At 40.7% G+C, this 22,743-nt stretch overlaps 1 protein-coding gene across 1 annotated transcript in view; it reads right to left on the bottom strand.

The window, feature by feature from the left end:
- Positions 1-22,743, bottom strand: part of PPM1H (protein phosphatase, Mg2+/Mn2+ dependent 1H) — a 133,481-nt gene that overhangs the window by 28,646 nt on the left and 82,092 nt on the right. The window contains exons 5-6 of the mRNA XM_062016848.1: positions 10,320-10,404; positions 2,612-2,730 (exon numbers count right to left, since the gene is read on the bottom strand). Of these exons, the coding sequence (XP_061872832.1) occupies positions 2,612-2,730; positions 10,320-10,404 (204 nt within the window). The remainder of the gene's footprint in view (positions 1-2,611; positions 2,731-10,319; positions 10,405-22,743) is intronic.

The following is a 22,743-nucleotide window of genomic DNA, read 5'->3' as shown; positions in this document are numbered from 1 at the left end:
TTTTCCTCTGTTTAGGAGATCACTGCACGCAATTCAATGGAAAACAAGATTCCCTTGGGCAAACGCCCTGCAAAAGGAAATAGATCCTTATTTAGAGGGCTCCAATATAGACACATGTATTGCTATAGAGCAACTCCCTCGGTATTTTATTGTCATGAAGCAAACAAAGAAAGAGGTGATGTGCTAGCTTTGGGATATGGGGCAGCTAAAAGAATATGATTCTTTTATTCAGGACCAAAACCATATCCTGCATCTTCCACGTCCAGACAGAAGTCAAAAGAAATAGCAGGGAGAGGTAGCCTCATCACAGTCTCTACGTGCCTTTGCTTGGCACAGGTCACCCCTTTCTGAGACAACACTGATGTGAATTTAGACTTGAACTTTCAAGTCACAGTTTATGTGTTTATTCTGGAATAACTGCTTACAGCCAGGGATATTTGTTCTAAACTGGTGGTAATTTTTGCATTGACCATATTAGAATCTGTAACTGGATCAACATGTGTCCTACCCTTCAGGAAATTAAAAAAAATCACCAGGAAAATCAACTCTCTTCTCTCCCTTGCCATATGCTAGAGTTAACAGAGTTCACTCACCGGTACTGAAATACAACACATTGAATCAAATCTGCCATTCGTTCAGGGTTACCCAAGCTCTTCTACCTTACTCATTATTCCATATTAAAATTTTGTGTTCCCTCTGATTTATATTTCTTCCAATGCCAAACAGTATTACCTATGTAATAACCACTTAGAATAAGGTGAAGTGCTATGTACAGATTCATAAACAAGGCACAAACTGATATACAGAATTGTCTTTTGGTTTAATTTTTAACCATTACAGTTCTGTATGAATCCCAATATTCCACTGGTGATTTTGACTAGAATCGTTTTTTTTTGTTTTTAAAATAACAGCAAGTAGAACTTACACTCAGCTATTTAACATGGTTCTCAAATTCATTTAGAACCTCTAGAGTGCACAAATCGTTTTCCCTCTCCATGCTTTACTTGGTATTTATCACCACCAAATCTGATCACTGTAAGGCCCATTCATGTAAATCATTAAAGTTTTTGCAGTTCCTCAGAGCCCTCCTTGTTTATTAGGAAAGAAGCCGTGGTGTCACCTCCCAATGCTGCAACCTCAACCATTCCAACCTCATTTCCTTTCTAGACTGTTAACTAACTGGGGAAACACAAATGACTGCCACAAACCTGAAGAAACCCTCTTTGCCTTCCAACCATGATGAAAGAATCTTGCTTTCCCCCCTCCTCTTGGGAAGTTCTTGGCCCATAATACTTCTGTACCTCTCCCACAAAGTAGAAGGGGTTTTTTTGGGTTTTCTTTATTGTTTTCCTTTTTTTTTTTTTTCCAATAGCATCTCACAGCTTGAAAAAGAGCTTTTGGAAGTCTACACAAAGCCATTCTTCACTGATGCCTTCTGAGACATCCGGGAGTTTAATAGGAAAATTCTTTTTGTAGAAACTTGGAGACTATCTCATGATCTTACAAATGTTTTGCTGTTTAAGTCCTCAGTTGATCCAATGTTCTCATTCTGTTCCTATTCTTTTGCTCATGCCTGTAGGCTTTTTAAAATGTGCAGTCATCATTCTCAGGGTAATACTATATATTCTACTAGCAGCTGTTCAAGATGATGGACAATGATGGTTATCCCTCAATTAACACATTCTGCACAAACATTTCAGATTAATATTAAACTTAGCTCATTATTTTGCCATTAAAACATCATTGTATTTGTGATCTATAAAGTATGAGACAAGACAGAAGCATGCGGAGTTGTAGTTGCATGGGAGCATCCAAGCCTTCAAATCTACAAGAGTTCAGGCTTTTTATCTCCCTCCATTCTTTCCTTAAAGGACATTTGTTAAGGATGCCAAAACACAAACATCATGGAAGTGAAGGCCATTTGCATATACAGGGTTTTCGCCTTTATAGGTCATGCACAGATCCCACAACGGCAAGGATTAAGGCTTTTCTAAGTGAATGGGAGTCACTTGACAAGAAGCCCCTTGAAGGACACAAAACAATGAAGACATTTAGTCAGAGACAAAAAACTCATAGTTCTTTCTGTCTTCACTTCATTAAGTCAACACTGTTCATTCAAGTCTTTTCATTTTAGGCTGGCTGAAACTTCTGTTCAGACAGGCCCACCTCTAAAACAATTCCTCAAGGGTTATTCAAATCAGGGGTCATCTGCAATGGAGTATGGGAGGTAGCTCTTCCCTTCTGCAAGCATTCCTCAGCATGCAAAGGCATGACGGCACACTGATCCACATTCTATAAACAGCTACTTCCAAAGACAGGAAAGTTGTTTAGCTTTCAGATCCCCTGACACATCTTCCCCTTTGTGTGTTTGCACCACTTGGAGCACTCACACATTGAAATGAACCGAGGCCCCGGCTCTAGAGGGAGGTCAACTTATTTAAAACGTTAACTTCTAAAAGAAAAATCTATCTGAAAGAAGGAAATATCTTTCCTTTAGTACACAGGCACACACCTCCATGTTTGATGCCGTTTACACTAATCAGAGACACATCGAAAGCAGGCATTGGTTGGGGAGAGGGCTGACCCTGTGCTGTGAAGCACACGTTCTTACCAGCCAGTCATGTTGAAGTCACGGTAGAGCATCCTCTTTCCAACTTCCTTGCGCTGCACCCTCCGTGGAAACTCTAAATGTGTGAACTCATTTCCCAGCAAGTGCGGCTGCATGTAAGCCTGTGGGCAGAAACCAAGCCACAGATACCAAACAAACATCATAAAACAAGGCATCATCTATTTTTAATGAGGCAGCACTGCCATCCCTTCCTGCTCTCTTCCCACATTCATCCCCCCCACTTTTTTTTTTTTTTAAACAAGGACGATGGCAAGCTCCACTTCAGCAAACACCGTGCACAGACATAAGTTCTGATGCTATCTGGTGTCCAGCAGTAGTCTTACAGGGAGGAGACCTCTCGGCCTCAATATCCTTTCACTTCTACTCCCTGCTCCTCAACATTTGGGATCTCTAAGATGTGCCTCACTCATTGACCCTGAAGGAGACCTGCAGGGCTTTGTAAAACAGAATACATCTTTTGTAAGTCTGCGACCCCAGAGAAAAGAACAACCAAAGAATAAAGCCATGGAGCATGCAGAGGCTTAGAGGGGTGCACGTGGAGTGAAGCTCAAGCTTTATGACTCCCAGTTCAGCTTTGCCAACAACGCACACAACGTAATGACACCATGCTGTCTCAAGGCTTTGAGAAAAATCTTCCCTTTTACCTGTACAGTGTACAGCACCCCATCACACGACACTGTAGATAAACACGAGCTGAAGAGCACTACATTTTCTGATTTTCTAACTACTTCCTTCCTGCAGAGCATGTTTTAAGAAAAGCAGCAGTAGTTTTGCATCACAATTGCAAATAACATTTTAAATGGTGTTAATGTTGGAATGCTGCTGCTGCTGTACTTTCTGGAGTGCTGCCCTGCAGATGCTGGGAGGCCTCTGCAGAGCTGTGCTCAAGGCTCATGTTCTCCAGAGTTGACCATACTTGAGACCATCTTAGTCCACTGTGTAAATTTTTGGTTTGAATTCATACTCAGATCACTTGACAGTAGATCAATCCTAAACATACTGTACTTCTTTCCAAAACAAACTTCACTCATTTAAAAAAATAAAAATTGCAAAAACAAGCCTTTCTTCCCCCCTCCGCAAAGCCACGCCATGAGCAAGCTCCTCTGAAGACACAGTCAAATTGGCTAGGAAACTGAAAAAGGTTGTGTTTCTTTACCCTTCTGCAGATAACTCTTTTTCCTTATCCAGCCAGTTAAGGCAATAAAGTCTGTCTTATCTTCAGCAGCAGCTGCCATCAGGGCAGCCCAAATGAGATGGCTTTAGTTTGTGGGTTTGTCATAAATCTAGTGCTCATCAAAGGTGAGCGTCAGGAAGCAGTGGAAGTCCTTATTGATCTACCTGGCAGCTATCATGCAGATAGGTCACAATAAAATGTTTCCTGCATTTAAGACCCGAGCCTGCTCCCACTCAATTTAATAGAAGCTGGATCAAGCTCAGCACATTACAGCACCGACCTTCCATCAGCCCATCCCTGTCACAAGACATTCTTCCAGAAAACACCTCACGCTCAGCTGAAACAGGGCTGAGTGAGACTCCTGTGTGTAGCCAACAAGACTGGATTCTGCTTTCAAGAGGTGGCTTTCAAGCATACAAGTATGATCTTGACATTCTGATCTCTTCCTGGAACAGGAGCTCCATCAAATTCTCTGTGTACTGTTAAGTGAATTATATTTTTTCCTGCAGTCTATGGTCAGCCAAGGTCCCCATCCCAACTCAAATGTTGTTTTCAAGGACCCCCTAATTGGATCACTGTTCCTCATTACATAAATGGTTGAGAAGCACTAGTGACTTTTGAGAGGTCTAGCGGTGTTAGTCCAGGTGAGGCTTTCCACACTCTAGAACTCCGGATTCTTTACTTAAAAATAGAGGTAAAGAGCACTTTTACCATTTATTTTCATTCCAGTCACAAAAAAGATGAAACTTCACTAATGATCAATTTGACGTATTGCTACACGTTGGCAGCAGAGAGTCACACTTTTTTTTGGTACTTTTTAATTCATTCTAGTCTATGGTATTGTAAACCAGTCAGTCTGCTTTGAAAGTGCAATACAGTTCACTTTTAAAATGCACAGCCTATCCCGATTAAATCATTACAAAGCACTTCTAGCTAAAGACTACCGTCTCCTGCCTACAAAACAAGAAGCCTTTTTTTAAAGCAAAAAATCCTCATACCTGACACCAAAATGAAGTTATTTAACCTTTAAGATCAGGCTGGATCATAGATCCAGAAGAAAGAAAGTTACAGGCTTTTAGCTTTTTCCCCCTTGAAAATAAGAATCTCCTTTACTGAAAAAGTAAAGCGATTGGGAGAGACTGCATTTCATAAAGATTTACTTAGATGGAAAGTCTGAGGTCACAAGTGAAATAAGATTAATAAAGCTGGCAAGAGTTACCAGTGGACTGCTAATGTTCAAATAAGATTTCTCTTCTGCAGCCAAGCCTCAATGCTTGATTTACAATCCAGGGATCTTAACTTGATTCTAATATTTTTGGCGTCAGTGGAACAGAGGGAAAAGAGCAATTTGGAAGCTTCTGGTGCCTGCAAGCTGAATTCTTATGTGAAGAAATGGGGGTTTTTACTTGAGGTTAAAAAAAAAGAATTAAAAAGTTATTTCTCTTTTACCCTTTTCTCCCTAAGAGTTATTTTTGATGTTTCCCTGGTAATTCTACAGAGAAAATAATGTTCTATTATAAAACTCAGCTGTGACTTCCAGTTGTGTTTGTTAAGAACTATTCTCCATTTACTACAAGGCAGGACTCTTCTCATTCTAGATCTCAGTCAAACTGCTGGGCAGCAGAACCAGAAAATAAACGAAAAGCAACACTTCAAAAAAAAAAATCTACAGACCTTTCAAGTAGATATACAAGCAGATACCACAAAATTCCTTCAAGTGATCAAACGAGAAACAAAATGGTAAGTGAATTGACTACTAGAATTTCATCTGTGAGGAGGCACCATACTTTCCATTTTTTTTTTCAATTACTCAGTCTTGATTTTCAAGAACCTCAGACCAGAAATACTATTCCAAGAACTTAAAATTTAATAAAAAGAGCGACTATCAAACACTTTCTATATCCTTAGGAGCTATGTTCAGACAATATCGTTATTCCGTATTACGAAACTAGAATATTTTCCATAATTTTTCTTTCAGAAGCTATTACCTCTTCTTGGCATAAATCTGGCATAGTCTGCATTATGTGTTTTTGGTACTCTGCCATTTTATGGTGTGTTTTGTGACTGGATGTATTACATTCAACCTTAGTTGTTTAAAATGGAGTCCACTCAATGAAATAAGCCATTTACTTCCTGCTGTGTTTCCTGGTGATCAGCAAAGAAAACATGAAATAAAGAGACAAACCTAGATTTTACACAGTAGCCTGTCAGTTAATTAGAATCACTGAATCATTTTGGTTAGGAAAGACCTTTAAGATCACTGAGTCCAACCACTAATCTACCACTGCCACATCAGCCATGGCCCTCAGCACCTTATCTACACAGCTTTGAAATACCTCCAGGGACAGTGACTCCACCACCATCCTGGGCAGCCTGTGCCAGTGTTTAACAAACCTCTTAGTGAAGACTTCCTTCCTAATATCCAATCTAAATGTCCCCTGGCAGTGTACATATCTTATTGTACCTCGATAAAACCTGCTGATGCCTTTCCCAGTTCCTCCAATACACACTGCTCTGGGATATCACTGGCAACCAGCAGTTTCACTGTATTCACTGTATACAGTTTCACTGTATGTCAGGAGATTGGGACATCACCTTTTTTCTGTTGTGGAGTCTCCTTCTCTGGAGGTTTTCAAAACCCACCTGGACACATTCCTGTGCAACCTGATCAAGGTGGACCTGCTTTAGCAGGGGGGTTGGATTAGATGATCTCTAAAGGTCCCTTCCAACCCCTACCATTCTGTGATTCTACTCAGTTGTATTTTCAGAATTGCTGTTTTCCCTGCATCAACTATATCTTACAACTTTATCCTCTTACCACATTGTGCTGTTTTCTCCAATAGAATATTCCACTGTATGAGACTGCTGTTCACAGGAGCATGCACAGCACAATGCATCCAGAAGTTTTGCGAATTACTCAGCCGTTATGATATTGATGTGTTTAAGCCAGAGATTAAAACTAAAGGAGGTGGTGGCAGAAGGAAAGAGGGAAATGAGAGCCAAATCCATCCCTGGATCAGTCTCTCCTCTTGTGAAATGCCAAGACCCTTTTCATAAAACCACACACCTTTTTTTTTTTACCACACTAGAGTGCAATGTGTCAGACAGCCAAAGCAATTCTATGCTGGGTGATGCGGGAAGCCGCAAACTGTAAGAGAAGACACATCTCATTTGTAATTGAGGCACCGAACCGACATTTAGGTGATATAGGTTCATTTCCTCTTCAGGCTTAGGTTTCCCAAGCATCCTTCAGCAGGATCACTTAAGGATTATCACTTAATCCTCAACTGAACAATGAAATAACAGGTCCTCTTTGAACCCATGCCTGTTTGGGCTTATGAACCTTTTTCTGAATGGTGCCAAACACAAGGAGCTCCCATGTTCACTGTCACTGATGGCCACCCAGTCTCTGCTAGCAGTAAAGCCTGCCCTGGTAGCAGTAGTGCACCATCTTTGGTCTGAGCTATGGACTTCTAGGGCACTCCCTGGCTGTGCACATGGACACAAGGGCAACTTTGGTAACCAACACATCCATCTGTAATACACTCATTCATCATCATTCATTCAGACGGGTTGGACTAGATGATCTCTAAAGGTTCCTTCCAACCCTACCATTCTATGATTCTATGATGATCATTCTTTTTAAACATGTTTTCCAAGGGAATAAGTAACAAAATCTATGCCATTTACTGTTGCAATTTAGGCTATCATGACTAAAATTAATAGTCTCCTCAGAAGATGAAAGGAAAATTGCCTCTGGTAGTCACTGTCTGTACAACTGCTGAATGTGTCAGAGCAGTTTCTGGTCAATACCGGATTTTGTTTTCTCTCAAGATACATTGATATGGGAAGACAGACCTTTCCTGCAGCAGATGCTGTGTGGAGCTCTCCTGCCACAGTGCTAAAAAGAAAAGAAAGACACAAAAATTCCAAAGAAAAGGAGTCTGTGAATGCTCGCCAGTGGAAGGGAAGCACTATGGTATGCTGAGCCTCTACAGAAATCAATGGACAAAGGGAATACTGATGCAAGGTTTTCATGCCTTACATCTTTAAGAAGTGCTCTGTGATTGAAAGATCAGTTGCCTCCTTTAACACTCTCACAAGTCCCCCGACATAGAGATCGGTCTGTGTGTCAAACAGCATGCCTGAAATATGCAACTGTGTGCTGTCCTCCCATTGCAAAAAACAGAGGGAGCAGGTGGAGATGGAAGGATGACCATGCCCAGAGCTGCACAAAAGTCAGAATGACTGCATAGTCAACTTGTTCTTTGGAGGCTGCCATGCCAGAAACTTATGCCCAAGGTAACTCTTAGATACATGTCAATAAATCTGCATTAAAATAAGAGCTGGTTAGGGAAAAGTTTTTTTCCCCTCGCTCAGTTACTCAACCAGTACTAGCTGAAGCACCATTTCGTCTAAGGGTAGTCTGGAGGATTTCATACAGAGATGCTAATATGACCTGAACAACTTGTTATCCTGCAGATTTCTTTGTAAGAGGAAATTAGGGCCCAGGAAAAGAGGACCTAAACCAACATCCTGTGTTGCTGAAGCAATCAATAGGCACTGAAGCAGAAGAAAGCTCCTTTACCCTATTACTCTATTGCACAGGGAGCCAACACTTGGTCGCCTGCAGGCTGTAAATCCATACCTTCCCATTGCCTGTGTAGTAACTTCCCCACAGTGAAGAGTATCTTTGCACTTAGCAAGTAAAATATTAATGCTAAAATGATTAAGTGATTTTCATCCTATTGTGCAGGAAGAGCAGTGCAACATGTTCGAAACAAAGAAACTCAGTTTTAACTGCAAATTAGAACAGAAATACCAAGTAACTTTCAGGTAAGAACTGCAAAAGAGAGATGTTGACGATGCAATAGACTGATAGCAGAATCTGGGGACAACCAAGGTGAGTAAGCAGAATTGTTTGGGATCTAATCAGTAGGACAGCTGCAATCTTTGGAGTGTAATGTTTATGCCAACACTGTAAGAAATTTGAGGTCACCTTTGTTTGAAGTACTAGAGCAAAAATGTTACTTAGGGAATGTTATGTTTAAAATTATCTCTAATTCTGTTTCACGCTCTCACTGTCTTGCATGTGTTTCCTTTGAACACAATACCCACAGCCCTGGCATATTTGTTATATATAGAATTAAAATAAATAAACAAAGGTAAAGGAATTTTTCCAAAGGAAACGGCAGAAATGCTTTTCAGATCAGCTGCTGTTTGCAAATATAAGCCAGAGAGGACATCAAAAGAGAAAAAAAATCCCTTGTAGGCAACACTTTATCTCATATTTCCTACAGAAGTAGCAGACTCCTCTAGATATTAAAGATACCTTTTATTTTAAAGGCAAACAAATTATTTTTAAATGTAGCTGAACTGTAAATATTTATTAAGCATCTATTCCATCTGGTTCTCTGAATATGAGTATTCCTAAAGCCGTATTTCCTCTGAAATGTTCAGCTTCAAGCCAGTAAATCCAACTAAAAATCAAACGTGACAAGCGCGGAAAAATGTACAATTTTTCTTTAAAACCTTCCACCCCTATCTTCAACCACTGGCATGTTGCTTGCTTTCAAACCACAGCACTCAGGCAAAGCTAAAGATAAGAGACACCTTAGGACCAGGGAGCATCACTAGCTTTGGCCTGTTCACCTCCCATCAGGCAAAGCTGACAGACAGCCTGCCGTGGCTTAAGTGTATATTTCCAAGAGGAAAAAGCAGGAGGCCATAAGCAGCACAAAATAAATCTCTCGACTGTGTAAGGAATAGCGTTTTGACAAACTGCCAACCAACTTCAACCAACCACTGATGAAAAACTTAAGAAGTAACAGGATTGTTTGCATGAAAAAGAAAGCCCCGTGTTTTGACTTCCATTTCTTGGGTTACCTTATCAGCCAAGGCAATTTGATGTATAAAGCACCCTGCATGTTCTCAGCTAGTCCCCCTGTCCCAGCTTTATGGGTGCCTCTACACTAAGCTTTTTCCACCCATCCTATCCTGCAACTACTAGTGCTAACTAAGATTATTTGCTGTGTTGGTTATCTTTTCTCTGATTGAGATATTATTGGCATACTATTAGAGACATGAATAAAGCTCTGTAGTAGTGTTCACACACACACCAAGCATTCTGTGGTATTTTATACTGTCACCTAGTAAACACTGGGATGGATCGAAATACCTCTGTGGCTTGTTAGCCCTATGCCTGAGCTCTCATTATCCAACACCAACAGCTGCTGAAGGTCTGCAGCTGAACAAGGTACAGAAACACAGCCATGATAAATCAATGGCCTTCACAGAAGAGATAGAGTCCCTTCATTCAGATTTGCACCACCAGGCTTTTCTCTCCCCATTTGCTGATGTCAGAGAGACATACAGAGTCTGGCAGTGGTGTTCAGTGGACATGTGGTCTGTACCTCCACTGAGGTACAGTAACTCAGCAGCATGTATCTGAACCTTAGATATTAGTGTGCAATGCTTAACATCAGCAGCATCTGATTTGGTCCTTGGGTCTCTTACCAGATACTGAAGTCGTTGGCGTTCAGTCTCTGGAGTGAATTCTGAAGACATTGGAATGACTTCACCGTTTCGGATTATTATAGCCCTGTAATAGTAATAAAACATCATCAGTACAGAAAAAAAGGAAAAAATGAGTAAAAAATACCCAGAAAACTACAGAGTACAGTCCCACTCCCATTCTCTTTGGAGTCGCAGTAAAATAAAGCCATTTCTTTTCTACTGAAGTTTTCAGCAGAACAGGATAATAATTCCTGCCCTGCATCCTTTAGGCTGGATAACAAAGTATATTTGTATATGCCAAGTTCATTTCAGAGCTCACAAAAACATCCAACCAACAAAGGCTAGAGTTATTTCAGTTGATGTCTACAGGGTATCCTTATTATGTGAAATGCAGACACCCAGAGGAAATGCTGCAGAATCACTGATTGTAGAACAACTCTTTGCAGGTTTTAATCCCAGTTGTGGCTGACACTGTCTAAGCCACTGGCTTCAAATGACTCATGCAAGCACTTTCCAATTATTGATTGGTCATATGTCATGTCAGAACATTTCTACTCCAACAGCAAATGGAAACAGCAGAGCAAATCCTGTTTAACACAAATTTAACTAGTTACGTGCTGAAAGATGACAGGTAATGGAATGACTATAGATCAGCCAGGAGATTTCACATACGCTTCTGCAAATGGCAGAGAGGAAATTATTTCAAACACCTGCCTTTTGCCTCTTAACAATCTGTTACCCTGAATGCAAAATATGGTCTGATTCTCCCATGGTGTAATGCTGCTGGCTGAAACACAGACACAGGAGGGAAGAACTTACTCAGTCTTACTCCTGCATTCTGCAGACACGTAATCACTCACAGAACTGTGCTTTTATATCTTTCCATTATTTACACAGCTCTGTATGTGTAGTAATACTCGGCACTTTTGAAAAGCTGAATGAACTATGTATCATCCTAAAGATTTTAGTGCCCGTTTTGGAGCTGTTTCTCAACCTTCAGTAGATTAATTCAATGTTTGGAACAGTAGTAGCTTACCAGCTCTCCCCTTGAAATTGCACAGAATTTGGTGTAGACAAAACAAGCAACTGTTGCTTGGATTCCAGTTTCTTTATGTTTTAAATGGTCTCATTTCTGTAGTCTTTTCATCCTCTTTATGAGGTATTTATGGGCCAGCTTACTTCTCTTGATAATGTCATCAATTTGATGGCACTACTTCTATGCCAGCTCTTCTGACGGCACTGCAATGCAGCCAACAAATATGGCAGGTACATGAGAACTGAAAACTTAACCTCTATATCTGAAACACAAGCATCTTGAGAAAACCAGCCCAGGTACAAACCAGTTTCTAAAATTAATGGCATTGAATAACTTTCCAAGTATTCTGGATATTATATTCAACTAAAATTGTCTCTGAAGGATCATCTGCTGTTGTCTAGTATGAAAAAGGAGCTGTTCACGTTTCTGAGATTCACGTGGCAGAGAACGGACGGGTACAGCATGGCGCTACAATGGGAGAGGTGGGAAATGGCTCCAGTGATGAGGAGAAAACAGCTTTGCTTTGACAGATAAATTCTCTGCTCTGGACTTCCAGCACTCCCTTGCAAATAATCCTATGTAGAAAGTTGTGGTGGCAAGAATGCAACCTACATCCTGAAGGCTCCCATTGGTCCTCCACTGCTACAATTAAAACCAATATTGTGTGCTTGAAATGAGACAGCCACGGTGATTGCAATTTGTTATCTTCCTAAGAGAAATTTGTGCAGAATTTTTGATGCAATTTTTTTTTTCCTCTTTATAGAATTTGAATATGCTAAAGTCTTACAAAAATGCTGCTCCAATTAAATATAATAAAGGTTTGCTGAAAAGTTTTCTTTTGGATTTTTAAAAGAGTCATTAAAAAAACAGCCAACCAATCAAAAAAAACCAATCATGAATTCTGCTCCTTCTTCAACATCACCTTTGCTTTTATTTTTGCAATTCTTCTTTGAACCAGACTCATTTACCCAAAGACAGTGGACAGCTTTTATAACCTTTTCATATGTAATTTGACTCACTTGAGTAGGCTTCCATTTAAGGAGACTGTGGGTTTAGTACACAGTAAGTACTCTGGCAACAATCTAGACTAGGTTGATCAAAGGAGCTGATCAGACACTAACCAAATTTTACATATTCTTTTAAAACAGTCATAAGGAATCTACTGATCTTGTGCTTGTCTGAAAGAGCTGACATAAAACCACACATTGATAAAACTGTTAGTGTGTCAAGCTAATTTTCTAATTACCCTCTACTTCCCTTTTAATCACCATTTCACAGGAAATCCATATTTTAAGACCCATTCAGACCAGTCTGGGGTTCACCTTTTTCTTTGTGCACGCTGATATACTTCCTATATACGTTGATAGCTATCATTCTCACTTCTATGGGTAGAATTGGGCCCTGAGGGACTCACATCATATAAAAAGCAATTCAGAGGCGAGTGGGTCAACCTTTCATGGTTCAACTTATTTTCACTAGAAATTGTGGCCACCTGGGATGAAAAACACAATGCAGCACAAAAAATCCTCCATCTCTTTGGAGGGGGGAATTAAAGCAGTGCTCAGTTTTATCTTTTTCATTAACGTTTTCAGCAGTTGGACTTTATTCAACTTGAAAGTTACAGCTGCTCGTAAGAGTCAAATGATTTGATCCGAGGAATTAGACAGCTCTAGATATGAGTAACGGGAGGGACACAGACGTACATGCACAGGTCACTGGTCTGAATTCAGCTGTGGTGGGCTCATTATCCTCTTACTGGGCTCTTTACCTTTCTGCCCCAGCTGCTTAGCTGTTCCATGACAGCAAAGGGTACTTCTGACAGCCCAAGTGACAAAACCAGACACGTTTTTCAGCCATCTCACTGGAGAGGCTGGGTGCGAAAGCCTGGCCTGGGAGCCACTCTGCTTGGTGGCATTTTCCCCTGTGGTCAAAGAGGTGTTGAATCGAATCAGGCCCTAATTGGGTTTGGAGACTGAACTGCCCTTTCTGTGACCTCGCAGTGACAGAGCTGCCAAGCACCGACTGAAGGCTTTTCCCACTGAGCAACCTCCAGAGCCCTGAATTCAATAGCCCAAAGTCAATAACCACTCACAGGGAGGGAGCTTGGCTGACACAGCAGCCACAAACAGCCCAGCAACTGCTTTTAGAGACCTATTCTATACGGTCCTGCAGGACAATTAATTTTGACTTTACTCTTCCTAATGGACTAAGCAGCAACATGGTATTATGTGAGCATTATTGCTTTTGCCATGCATGAAAGATGTATGTATGCAATGAAATAGTGCTCTGAAATCATTTAGCTCCCTGTACATTGTGGAAATATGAATGCATTATTTTATACCAGAATACAGTTGTCCAATTAAACTGTCAGAAATGGCTACCTAGGAAGCAAGAAGAACTAAAAGAGATGCAGTGCCCAGAGAGTGTCTGATTCTGCCATGTTTAATAGTGACATTTTAATTTCAGCCACACTGGTGAAACACTTTATAGCAGAGCCACAGGGTGAGCCTGCCAAAGGCAGATGGGTGAGTCATGTTTGCAGGGAACAAGTATGTCAACACTAGCCAAATATTCTGACGACAAGACTGCTTCAGATGCCAATCATTACCTTACATCACCAATTAAGCAGTAATTAAAAAAACAAAAGATTTTTTTTTGACAATAGAAAATTGGGAGTCACAGACCTGCAGCCTCCTCTGTGCACTGCCCCCTGTCTCTGATGCCCTCTCCACACAGCAACATCCACAGAGAGCAAACAGGAGAAACTGCTCTTAAGTCTTGAGGCCACACAGGCCATTCAATCACTTATTTTGGTCCCTTCTAAAAACAAACTATAGATTTTCCTCTCCTAGCTTTTGATCTCAAGATACCTAACTTCCCCCTCCCCCCCAAACTACAGGATTGAACTTGCCCTCGCATTTTACAGCCACTTTCTTTGTCCTGCAGAACACACATGTTCACTAAAACAGAGCTCGTAAGTACAGAAAACTGGTATATATTGGGGGAAAAAAAGTATCCAAAACACACCTGAAAAGGCCTAAAATGAGAGAAACAAAAACCTGGTTTTGTATCTCTCTCTGGCCACTTTACTGAACATTTTCTGATCCAGAGAAGCCATGCCCTGTACAACCAAATGTGAAGCAAATGATGTGCCAACACTTTGGTGCTAAGGAGGGACTGGCAGTCACAGTAAATCCTGGAGCTGGTTCCATCCACTCATTCACATGCAAGTGAAAAGAAACACCAGGGGCTCAGATGGCCGCATGTAGATTCACAGAAACTACTACATTTGTCTTTTGGACCGACATAACCATGTAGCCCATGGTATCAGTTAAATGATCTTTCGAGTATTTCAGCATTCAAACAAAACCTTAAGTATATGGTTGTTTTCTATATTCAGATTCAATACTTTAAACCAGTATTTGGTGCTTTAGTATATATCCCCTTTTAAAATGTGGTGAATGAAGCAACAAAAGGGTAAAAATCCTCCACTGTGTTGTACTGCTGCTCACATACTCAGGAGGTAGCAACGACACTAGCTTAGGGAAAATATCAATACATCAATTGCATTTGCATTTTTAATATGGTTAAAACAGCCACTTCTCCTTGAATCAAACAGGGTTGGGCTTTTTTTTTTTTCTTTTCTCTTTTGTGAGGAACACAATCATCTGAGAATTGCACAGCATCCTCTCTGAGTTTCTTATGAGAAACAAACAGAGGGAACTCATACATTTTAGAGGAAGCTATTGTTGGTTACTCTCATTTAATCATACAGAGAAAGAAACACTTTAGTGAACAAGGTCAAAAGTGTAATTTCACTGCTGTCATGGGTCTACTGGGATTCTGGTGTTCAAAACAAAGAGGCATCTCCTACTGTTAAGAGTATTCAGGGGACACCCTGGTTCCATTACACACTTTTTCAGTCAAAGATGATCTGAAAAGCAACATTAAACTGCGCATTTCTACAACACAGGATAAAAAACTAGTAAAGGTGACAAAGAGAGACCATTCAGAAAACCCCTTTTGACAGCACATATCAATTCCAAGCCACAGGGAGGATGTATCCATTTTGTCAAAAGGTGTTAAGCATTGTGGATTTGGTACAGATGAAGCAGAAGTGTCTGGCCTGTCTGAAGAGGTATTAGAAATGTGTCAATGGAAAAGAAAGAGGGATTAAACTGACAGAAAGAGTAAGGCAGGGTTTTATTACATTCAAAGGGGAATCAAGCAGTACATTTTAATTAGGTGTGTCACAAAATAGCTGAGGAAAAAAAAAAAAGTAAATCCTAAAACTATGGAATAAGCCTAGTTGGGTACTTGTTTACTATGGTAACTAAATACATAAAGGAGCCAAGAAGGAGCAATGCTAATGTCTGGTGAGCTTCAAACCAGTTTTGCTTATTTGTCTTTTCTTAATTGTTAAGATGTGAAAGAAGAAGTGATTATAAAAAGAAAAAAAAGTTTCTCATGTCTTAAAACGAAGTCCTAGAACTTACAACTGTTACAATTACTAATGACTGTTAATACATTCAGCTCTGACACCTCCGTTTCACTTACTATGAACTGAATTACTCTCCCTTAGTCCCACAGTCTCATTTCTCAAGGTTGCTTTAGAAATCAGGTGAACAAACATCTCACTGCACAGGCAATAATCATGGAACTATAATGCAAAACCTTTAAATAATTTCCTTATTTTACAAATTAAGGCAGGCTGAGGATAGTGAAACAAACCAGTATATGATGTTTAGCTGGCATTAAGCCAGGTCCCAGCAATGACATATTCATCGTCATAAAACTCAGGGTGAAAGCAGCAACCCTCAGCAACAGAAACACAACCCCACATCTAGCTGCCTCCCACCCATAACACCCAAGAGATGTTTCAAAATGCCCCAACTCCTGCTTGGCACTGCTACCAAGAAGAAAACAAGCAACAAACCAGGGAAGGTTTAGAGACAACAAAATTGCCCTTGACCTCAACTTTCATCCACTGCCATTCAACAGTTCTGTCACCTGGCTTCTTCCCATTTTTCAGCATAAATGTCAGGCTGTTCACAGAAATACTGTCACAGAACAGAAACACCAGAGCATTTTTCAGGCAAACAAAGCAAACGTTAAGGGGGCACACGCTCTCTACTTGTGGTTCTTCCTCTGACAACGTAGTCTCATCATGTATGCAGTGGCTAAAGCAGGCTGCTCGGACACATTCACTCATCCCTTGGAGGAACTTCAGCTCCCTCAAGTCAATAAAAGGTGTCAGAACTTGCCTTGGTGAAGTATTGCACAAAGGCAGGGTTAAAGCAATTTCCTACAGGAGTATGCTTTGGTATTTCCTGCAGGAACAATGAAAAACCCTCCCAAACCTCTGCTAAGCCTTTCTGCAGACTGCCAGCTGCCCTGGCAATTCCAAGGGCTAACATCTCAGCACAGGAATCGCCAGGTATTTCATTCACAGGCTTCTCTTTCCATGTCCTCATACCAACACAGAGTCAAGCATGCTACATCTCTCCTGTGGCAACACAAGAACCTCCTCCTGTCTTTGAAAGGAGGCATAGAAATAAATTAAGAAATCGGGTCCCCCTGCAGGAAACCTTGAAAGTTGCCTTGCAGTGGCACCTATGAGCACACAAACTGTTTCTGTGCACACACATGTAGAGCTTTACATTGTTTCCAGTTACTCAACTCATTCATGTTTACATTTCTAACACTTATTTAGTGATTCCTGTGGAGAAGGCCTCTGGGCAAAATGAGGCTGCTGACACACTATAAAGCCACTATTCTGGTGGTTCGTTTTTACTAAATGAATTCTACTGTTTTTAAAGGATCACAGATGAGCAACTAGAAGCTGTTCCTCAAAGCAAAATAATATTTGTAGATTTCCATAGAAAGGCTTACTTCTCACCTACCCTAGCACCTGAAATTTTAGAACTGAACTCACATTCCATCCTGTGTATTCAACAAACAACTCAGCAAGCAGCAGCCTCCCTCTGCCCTATATATTGCATCCAATGCTGAGAGGCACTTGGCCACCCCCAACACTGTAACTAAATTATTTCGGCTGTTTCTACATCACTACTCAACTCTACAGTTTTAAATGAAAGATAATACTGAGCTTGCAAATTATCCACAGAGGAGACAGCTGGGAGAAGACACACTGGTCGCTTTTGACCCTGGAGCTGTATGCTTCTAGTTCTCAGTGCTCCTTTGGTTGGCTGCAGCTCCCTTCCCATGGGACTCTCCCATGAAGTCCCTGTTCTAGTTTAAGTCAAGTGTACTGTTTGTCTGATGTAATTTAGGTATGGAGTTACTATTAGTAACTTATTATCAGCAGCTGGCTTTATTAGCTGTTTCATTTTAGTACTAATTATACTCTTTTTTTGGTACTTCTATCCCATCATTAGTGGAATGGCACTGGATATCTGTGTGTGGGTTTTTTGCTTGTTTTTTTTTTAAATCATGAAAGCAAATTTTGTTATGCAAAGTGGTGATTTTGTATGTTTACCTATACACTTTGAATATTGTCTACTCTTGTTCCAGTAGCACTAAATCAAAAGTCGATGAATTGACCTCAAATACCTTATAATTAATTATGTTTGCTTCCATGTTGGTTTACATCTGAACTCACTGATCTCTCAGAGAGGACTTCAGCTGGCTGCCAGGAAGCTATTACAAGTCAGGTTCTGCTGACTTTATAGCCACACTGCTAGCACAAAAAAAGTGTCCACCGTTGCCTCCAGCATCCTTAGCTTGGAGATTTGCTGCCCTTATGGGATTCATTTTGCCCGTGATGATTTCAGTGTGTTCTTCATTTGAACAGCTTGGTCCAGAATTGCAATGATGACACACCACCACATTTCTGTATCACAGCTGAACAACATGCCACCAATTACTCAGGCTGTGCCAGGGAAATGAACAAAGAAGTGCAGTCACATCTCTGTGGCCAACTGAGCCTCAGGACTGGTATCTGTGGAATCAAAGTGTTTTTCCCTGCTGTCCAGGATATCAGATTCATCTCCAGGACAAGTTACTATGGCAACTAAACCTGGGCTTAGTGGATGAAGGCATTGCTGTAGAAATCAATGTTTATTTTGCCAGTAATATGGCTGGGATATGGCTGACCACGTAAGATGGAAGCAGCATGGATTTCTTTCCCCCCTCTGCTCTTCACTGTCTTACCATTGAGGAAGTCAGAAGGACTTTCAGCACCTAAAGCACCACATCTTTCATCTCAGCTTTTTTGCTTAATTTAGCAGCAGTTGCAGGATACTGGAACAAGCTGGACTGAGAAGTAAATGCACACTGAGAGTCGCACTCTCTGTTCACTCTGTGTCAGTGAATTTTTACCAAAGCCCTGCTTCATTCACCCCTGCAGAAGTGACACGGGAAGCCCTTGCTAAAAGCCCCAGGAGCAGGTCTCAAGCTGCATTGGGTAGCTGCCGCTGCAAATGAAAGCTCTGGGCTTTCCAACATAGCAAGAACCACAGCAGACTCAAAACATTCACCAAGCAAGCTTGGGGTGCTTCCTCTGGCCCTCCTCTCATAGCAGAGATGGGAGACAGATGTCCAAGGTGCCCAGCCTGCTTGGTGTGCCTTGGCCCTGGCTCTGTAACGCTGGAATGAAGAACCCGCAGGTGTCTCTGTGGTCAGCTTACAAAAGCAGAGATTAAAAACATGGCTTTCAGCATAATGCACTGCATTAAGAGATCTGGATTCTGGTATATTTGCTTACACCATGAGTTGCCTCTATTAAAGGTCACAGACTCTTTATGCATCAGTAAACTACTGGTACAAAAGTGATTAAAATTACAAACCAGTACGCTTTGCCCAACTCGCCTCAGACACTGTGAGCTCTACAGGCGGCACATGCAACATGCATGCAAAGAGGTTATTACAGTGGGATTTTTTCATTAATCAGTGCTTATATTCACCAATAAAAATAGGCAATAGAGGGATTTCTATTTGCAGTGGCAGCAACCAGCTTTTTTTTGCCTTGCTTGATTAGTTTGTTTGGGTCTTGTTGATTTGGAGGTTTTTTTCTTTCTTTTTTTAAAGGCTGAAAATCTATGAGAATTAAAGTTAATAGAATTCATCACTCCTGGAAACTAATACCAACGATCTGAAGCTTTCCAGTTTACTGATATTACTTGAATAGCCATAATTGAATAGTCAAAATTCCTCTCTCCTCATGTTCCTGGAACATAAGGATTTCATGGCTAGACAAAGTCTGTGTGGTTAGGACCAAAGACTTAACTGAATTTACTAAACATTGAAAATGTTTACAATGGCTTCAACACCTGCTAGAGATTGCCATAGATATTGCTAAGGCATATGTTCAACTCAGGAAAAACAAGAGTTTGGAAAAAGAGGTAGGACATTTGTCTTTCAAAAGCCTATGAACATTTACAGCCAAATTAATAATTTCTGCCAAGTCAGTGCTCGATATGATGTGCCAATGCCCTGGAACTTGTCATCCACTGGATTCCTAGAAAACACTCTTCCTCTTCTCTGCACTTTGAATGCAATGACTTATTTCTGATGCAACATCTTTTTTCCACACCTCACTTAAAGTGTTTCCTGAAGTGTCTCCAAAAGCTTTACCCAGCACACAGCCCTGCAATATCTGTGGTTGCTGCTATTCCCATGAATCCTGTGCTCTTTCCTTTTTCCTGGAAGGAGGCCAGGCAGGAGAAGGGATGCAGAAGTGCTTACTGCAGGCCTGCAATTCAGTCCTCTAAGGAAAAGATGCAGGGGAAACAGGGATGAGATTTGGTGATATCTCCTAAGTGTGACTAAGAGGTCACACTCTTTTCAAAGCATTTTTGGCTAGACAGGATGAGATCTCTCCACTTACCAAAGTGCAGTCAGTGAAGGAGAATGTGTGTGGAAGAGACTTGCTTTGTCTTAAACTCAGTCTCTCCTCACTACACAGGCTCCTAAGCAGACCAAGCTTAGGTTGTTTGTTGCCCTGAAATGATCAAACATTTATTATTTTCAAGTGATTCTGTCAAAGAATTAATAATAATCTAAAATGGAGATGTGCACATAGATTGGTCAAAATGTAATCCATAAGTGTTACTCTCGCCTCTTGGGAGGCATCTTTTGCTATGTGGAGGAATGAGAACTTCAGAGGACAAAGAAGAATCACCACAGATGGCATGGTCCGAGGTGAAAAGGCCCTGGGTGTAAAAAAAGGCCTCAATGGTAAAAAATAAAGCTTTTCCAAATATTGCAGACTGGGGAAGCTTAGTAACTGAGCCTTTCCTCTGGAGACCCCCAAGTACCAAGCATGAAGCACGTTTATTGCTGTTTATGCAGACACAGATGTAAGGAGATAGAGTGGGCTTAGGCAGATCATTCAAGGAAAACAAGGAAAGCATACACCATCGAGACTAAAAGATGGGTAGTTAAATAAAAAATAAATCAGAAAAGACAGTTTCTTTAAAGTACTGTAAACCAAAGACTTAAGCAAACTAGCTCTGCAGTAGTAATCTACTAGAACACTTTTTGGTGCCCATCCTTACACAGTGTTAATGCTTCTGGCAAAAACCACCCTGCTAGATTGCCTTGAGGAAGAGGATACCATGAACCACAAAAATGGGTCAAAATCACCAATTCTGACTTCTCAGAAGTTAAGCTCCATTGACAGCCAGCAGCTACATGGCTATTTCCACACCTCTCACATTTACTTCATGAAAGCAAATTAATCCTCCAAATTTGACTTCCTACAATGAGAGCTATGTGTGAGGGAAACAGCTGACAAGCACCATGACAGAGAAGAAGAGGAAGCATAAATGTAGTGAGATTCAACAAAAGCAGCAATTCCGGAAAGAACTGAAACAATAAACAAAGCTGTTTTAAATTCACTATTTTATTACACTGGGAGAGGTCAGTGTTGTAAACACTCTCCCACAACTAGGCACCTGAAGCATCAGTGAAGTTGCTTAACCTCCACCCACAGAGAAGTGCCACAAAAACATCCACTCAATGAGCGGCTATCATTTAACAATCCCAAATGCCTTATCATTAATTCTACACTTCCAAAAAGGAGGAGAAAATCTATTCTGCCCCTGAGGATATGTGTTCAAGCAGAGGGCGAATATGCCCTGAAAACATAAGCACAGGGGAGCAAAAGCAAGGAGACAAAAAGATGATAAAAAGCTGATGAAGCAAAGCAAAAAAAGAAAAAAAAAAGTCCAGTGACCCTGCAAGTCTGTGAAGCCTCCGAAACATCAGGCTCTTTGCTTTGATCCCATGTTCTGCCAATAAATCAAAAAAGCCCAAGAACCCATTTGCAGATTTAGTGAGCGTTTCAGGGCCTATGGAAGAGTCAAATCAACTTGTGGTGTTCTGCCTCTCGTATAATGATAAAAGCACAGCTACCCTACATGGCTTCAAGCACAGCACAAAATGGTAGTGCCTGCAGTCTCTGAGCAGCTACTTAGCCAGACAACATGAAAGCCAGAACACTCGCACCAAAGATAGTTAATATGATCATACTGCATTACAGTCATTGTAGTGATATTGGGCAAATGTTAGATTGCATGAGGCTATACAATAATTGGGCAGCAATCAGTAAAAACATTAAATCTCTGTTTTACTACTGCTTCATCACTAGCTATAAAACAACATTTTAATAAAAAGCATAAAACTAAAAAGAACTGAGATTAACAAGGCATGTTATGGCAGTTTAGAACTAAAAAGTCACTTTAGCAATATAACATGGAAAAATACTATTTAAGGAATGAGCAGAGATTTACTATCCTGCATTAAAAAGTGGCTATTCCAGGCCTAGTCTGGCCTAGTTACCATAATGTATATGTCAAACCAGTAAGCAAAGCACAGTGTCTCAGTGCTCTCCAGAAACACACTACGTATTGGATGGCTGACTCTAGCACTGTCAGTCCCCTAACTGGATAACCTTGCATGGGCAATGCTAACCACTGAGAGGAAGAAAGAAACAGATACACACATGAGGAAAAGCTTTTCCCGATATTCAGACATGAATTTTGACTGTGCTGGTAGGTATATCTATGGCAGAGTCTAAGAATGATCAGACAAGCCGTTACAGAATGAAAGCATCTCCCTCCAAGTTGTTTTTATCTGGCTCTGAATATATCACCTCATTTTTAGCAGGTTCTGGTATCATGTGCAGTTAACATATAATTATTAGAGGAACTGTGATTGCATCGTTAGCAGAAGTTTAATTATATCGTTGACATTAGTGATGCCATAACATCAAGCTCAATAATAGTTCATAACAAAACCTACAATTAGCACAATTTTTCCTCCCTTTTACACCAAGCAAAAGTGTTCAGCTTGGAGAAGCCTAATAGTCCATACAGAAGTGAGCTAGGGCTGAACCTGAAAGGATTGCTGGCTGGTAATTTAGTA

Source organism: Colius striatus, chromosome 1 (assembly GCF_028858725.1).
Source record: "Colius striatus isolate bColStr4 chromosome 1, bColStr4.1.hap1, whole genome shotgun sequence".
Taxonomy (NCBI): domain Eukaryota; kingdom Metazoa; phylum Chordata; class Aves; order Coliiformes; family Coliidae; genus Colius; species Colius striatus.
The sequence above is the reverse complement of the archived record's forward strand: the minus strand, read 5'-3'. Positions and strand labels throughout refer to the sequence as shown.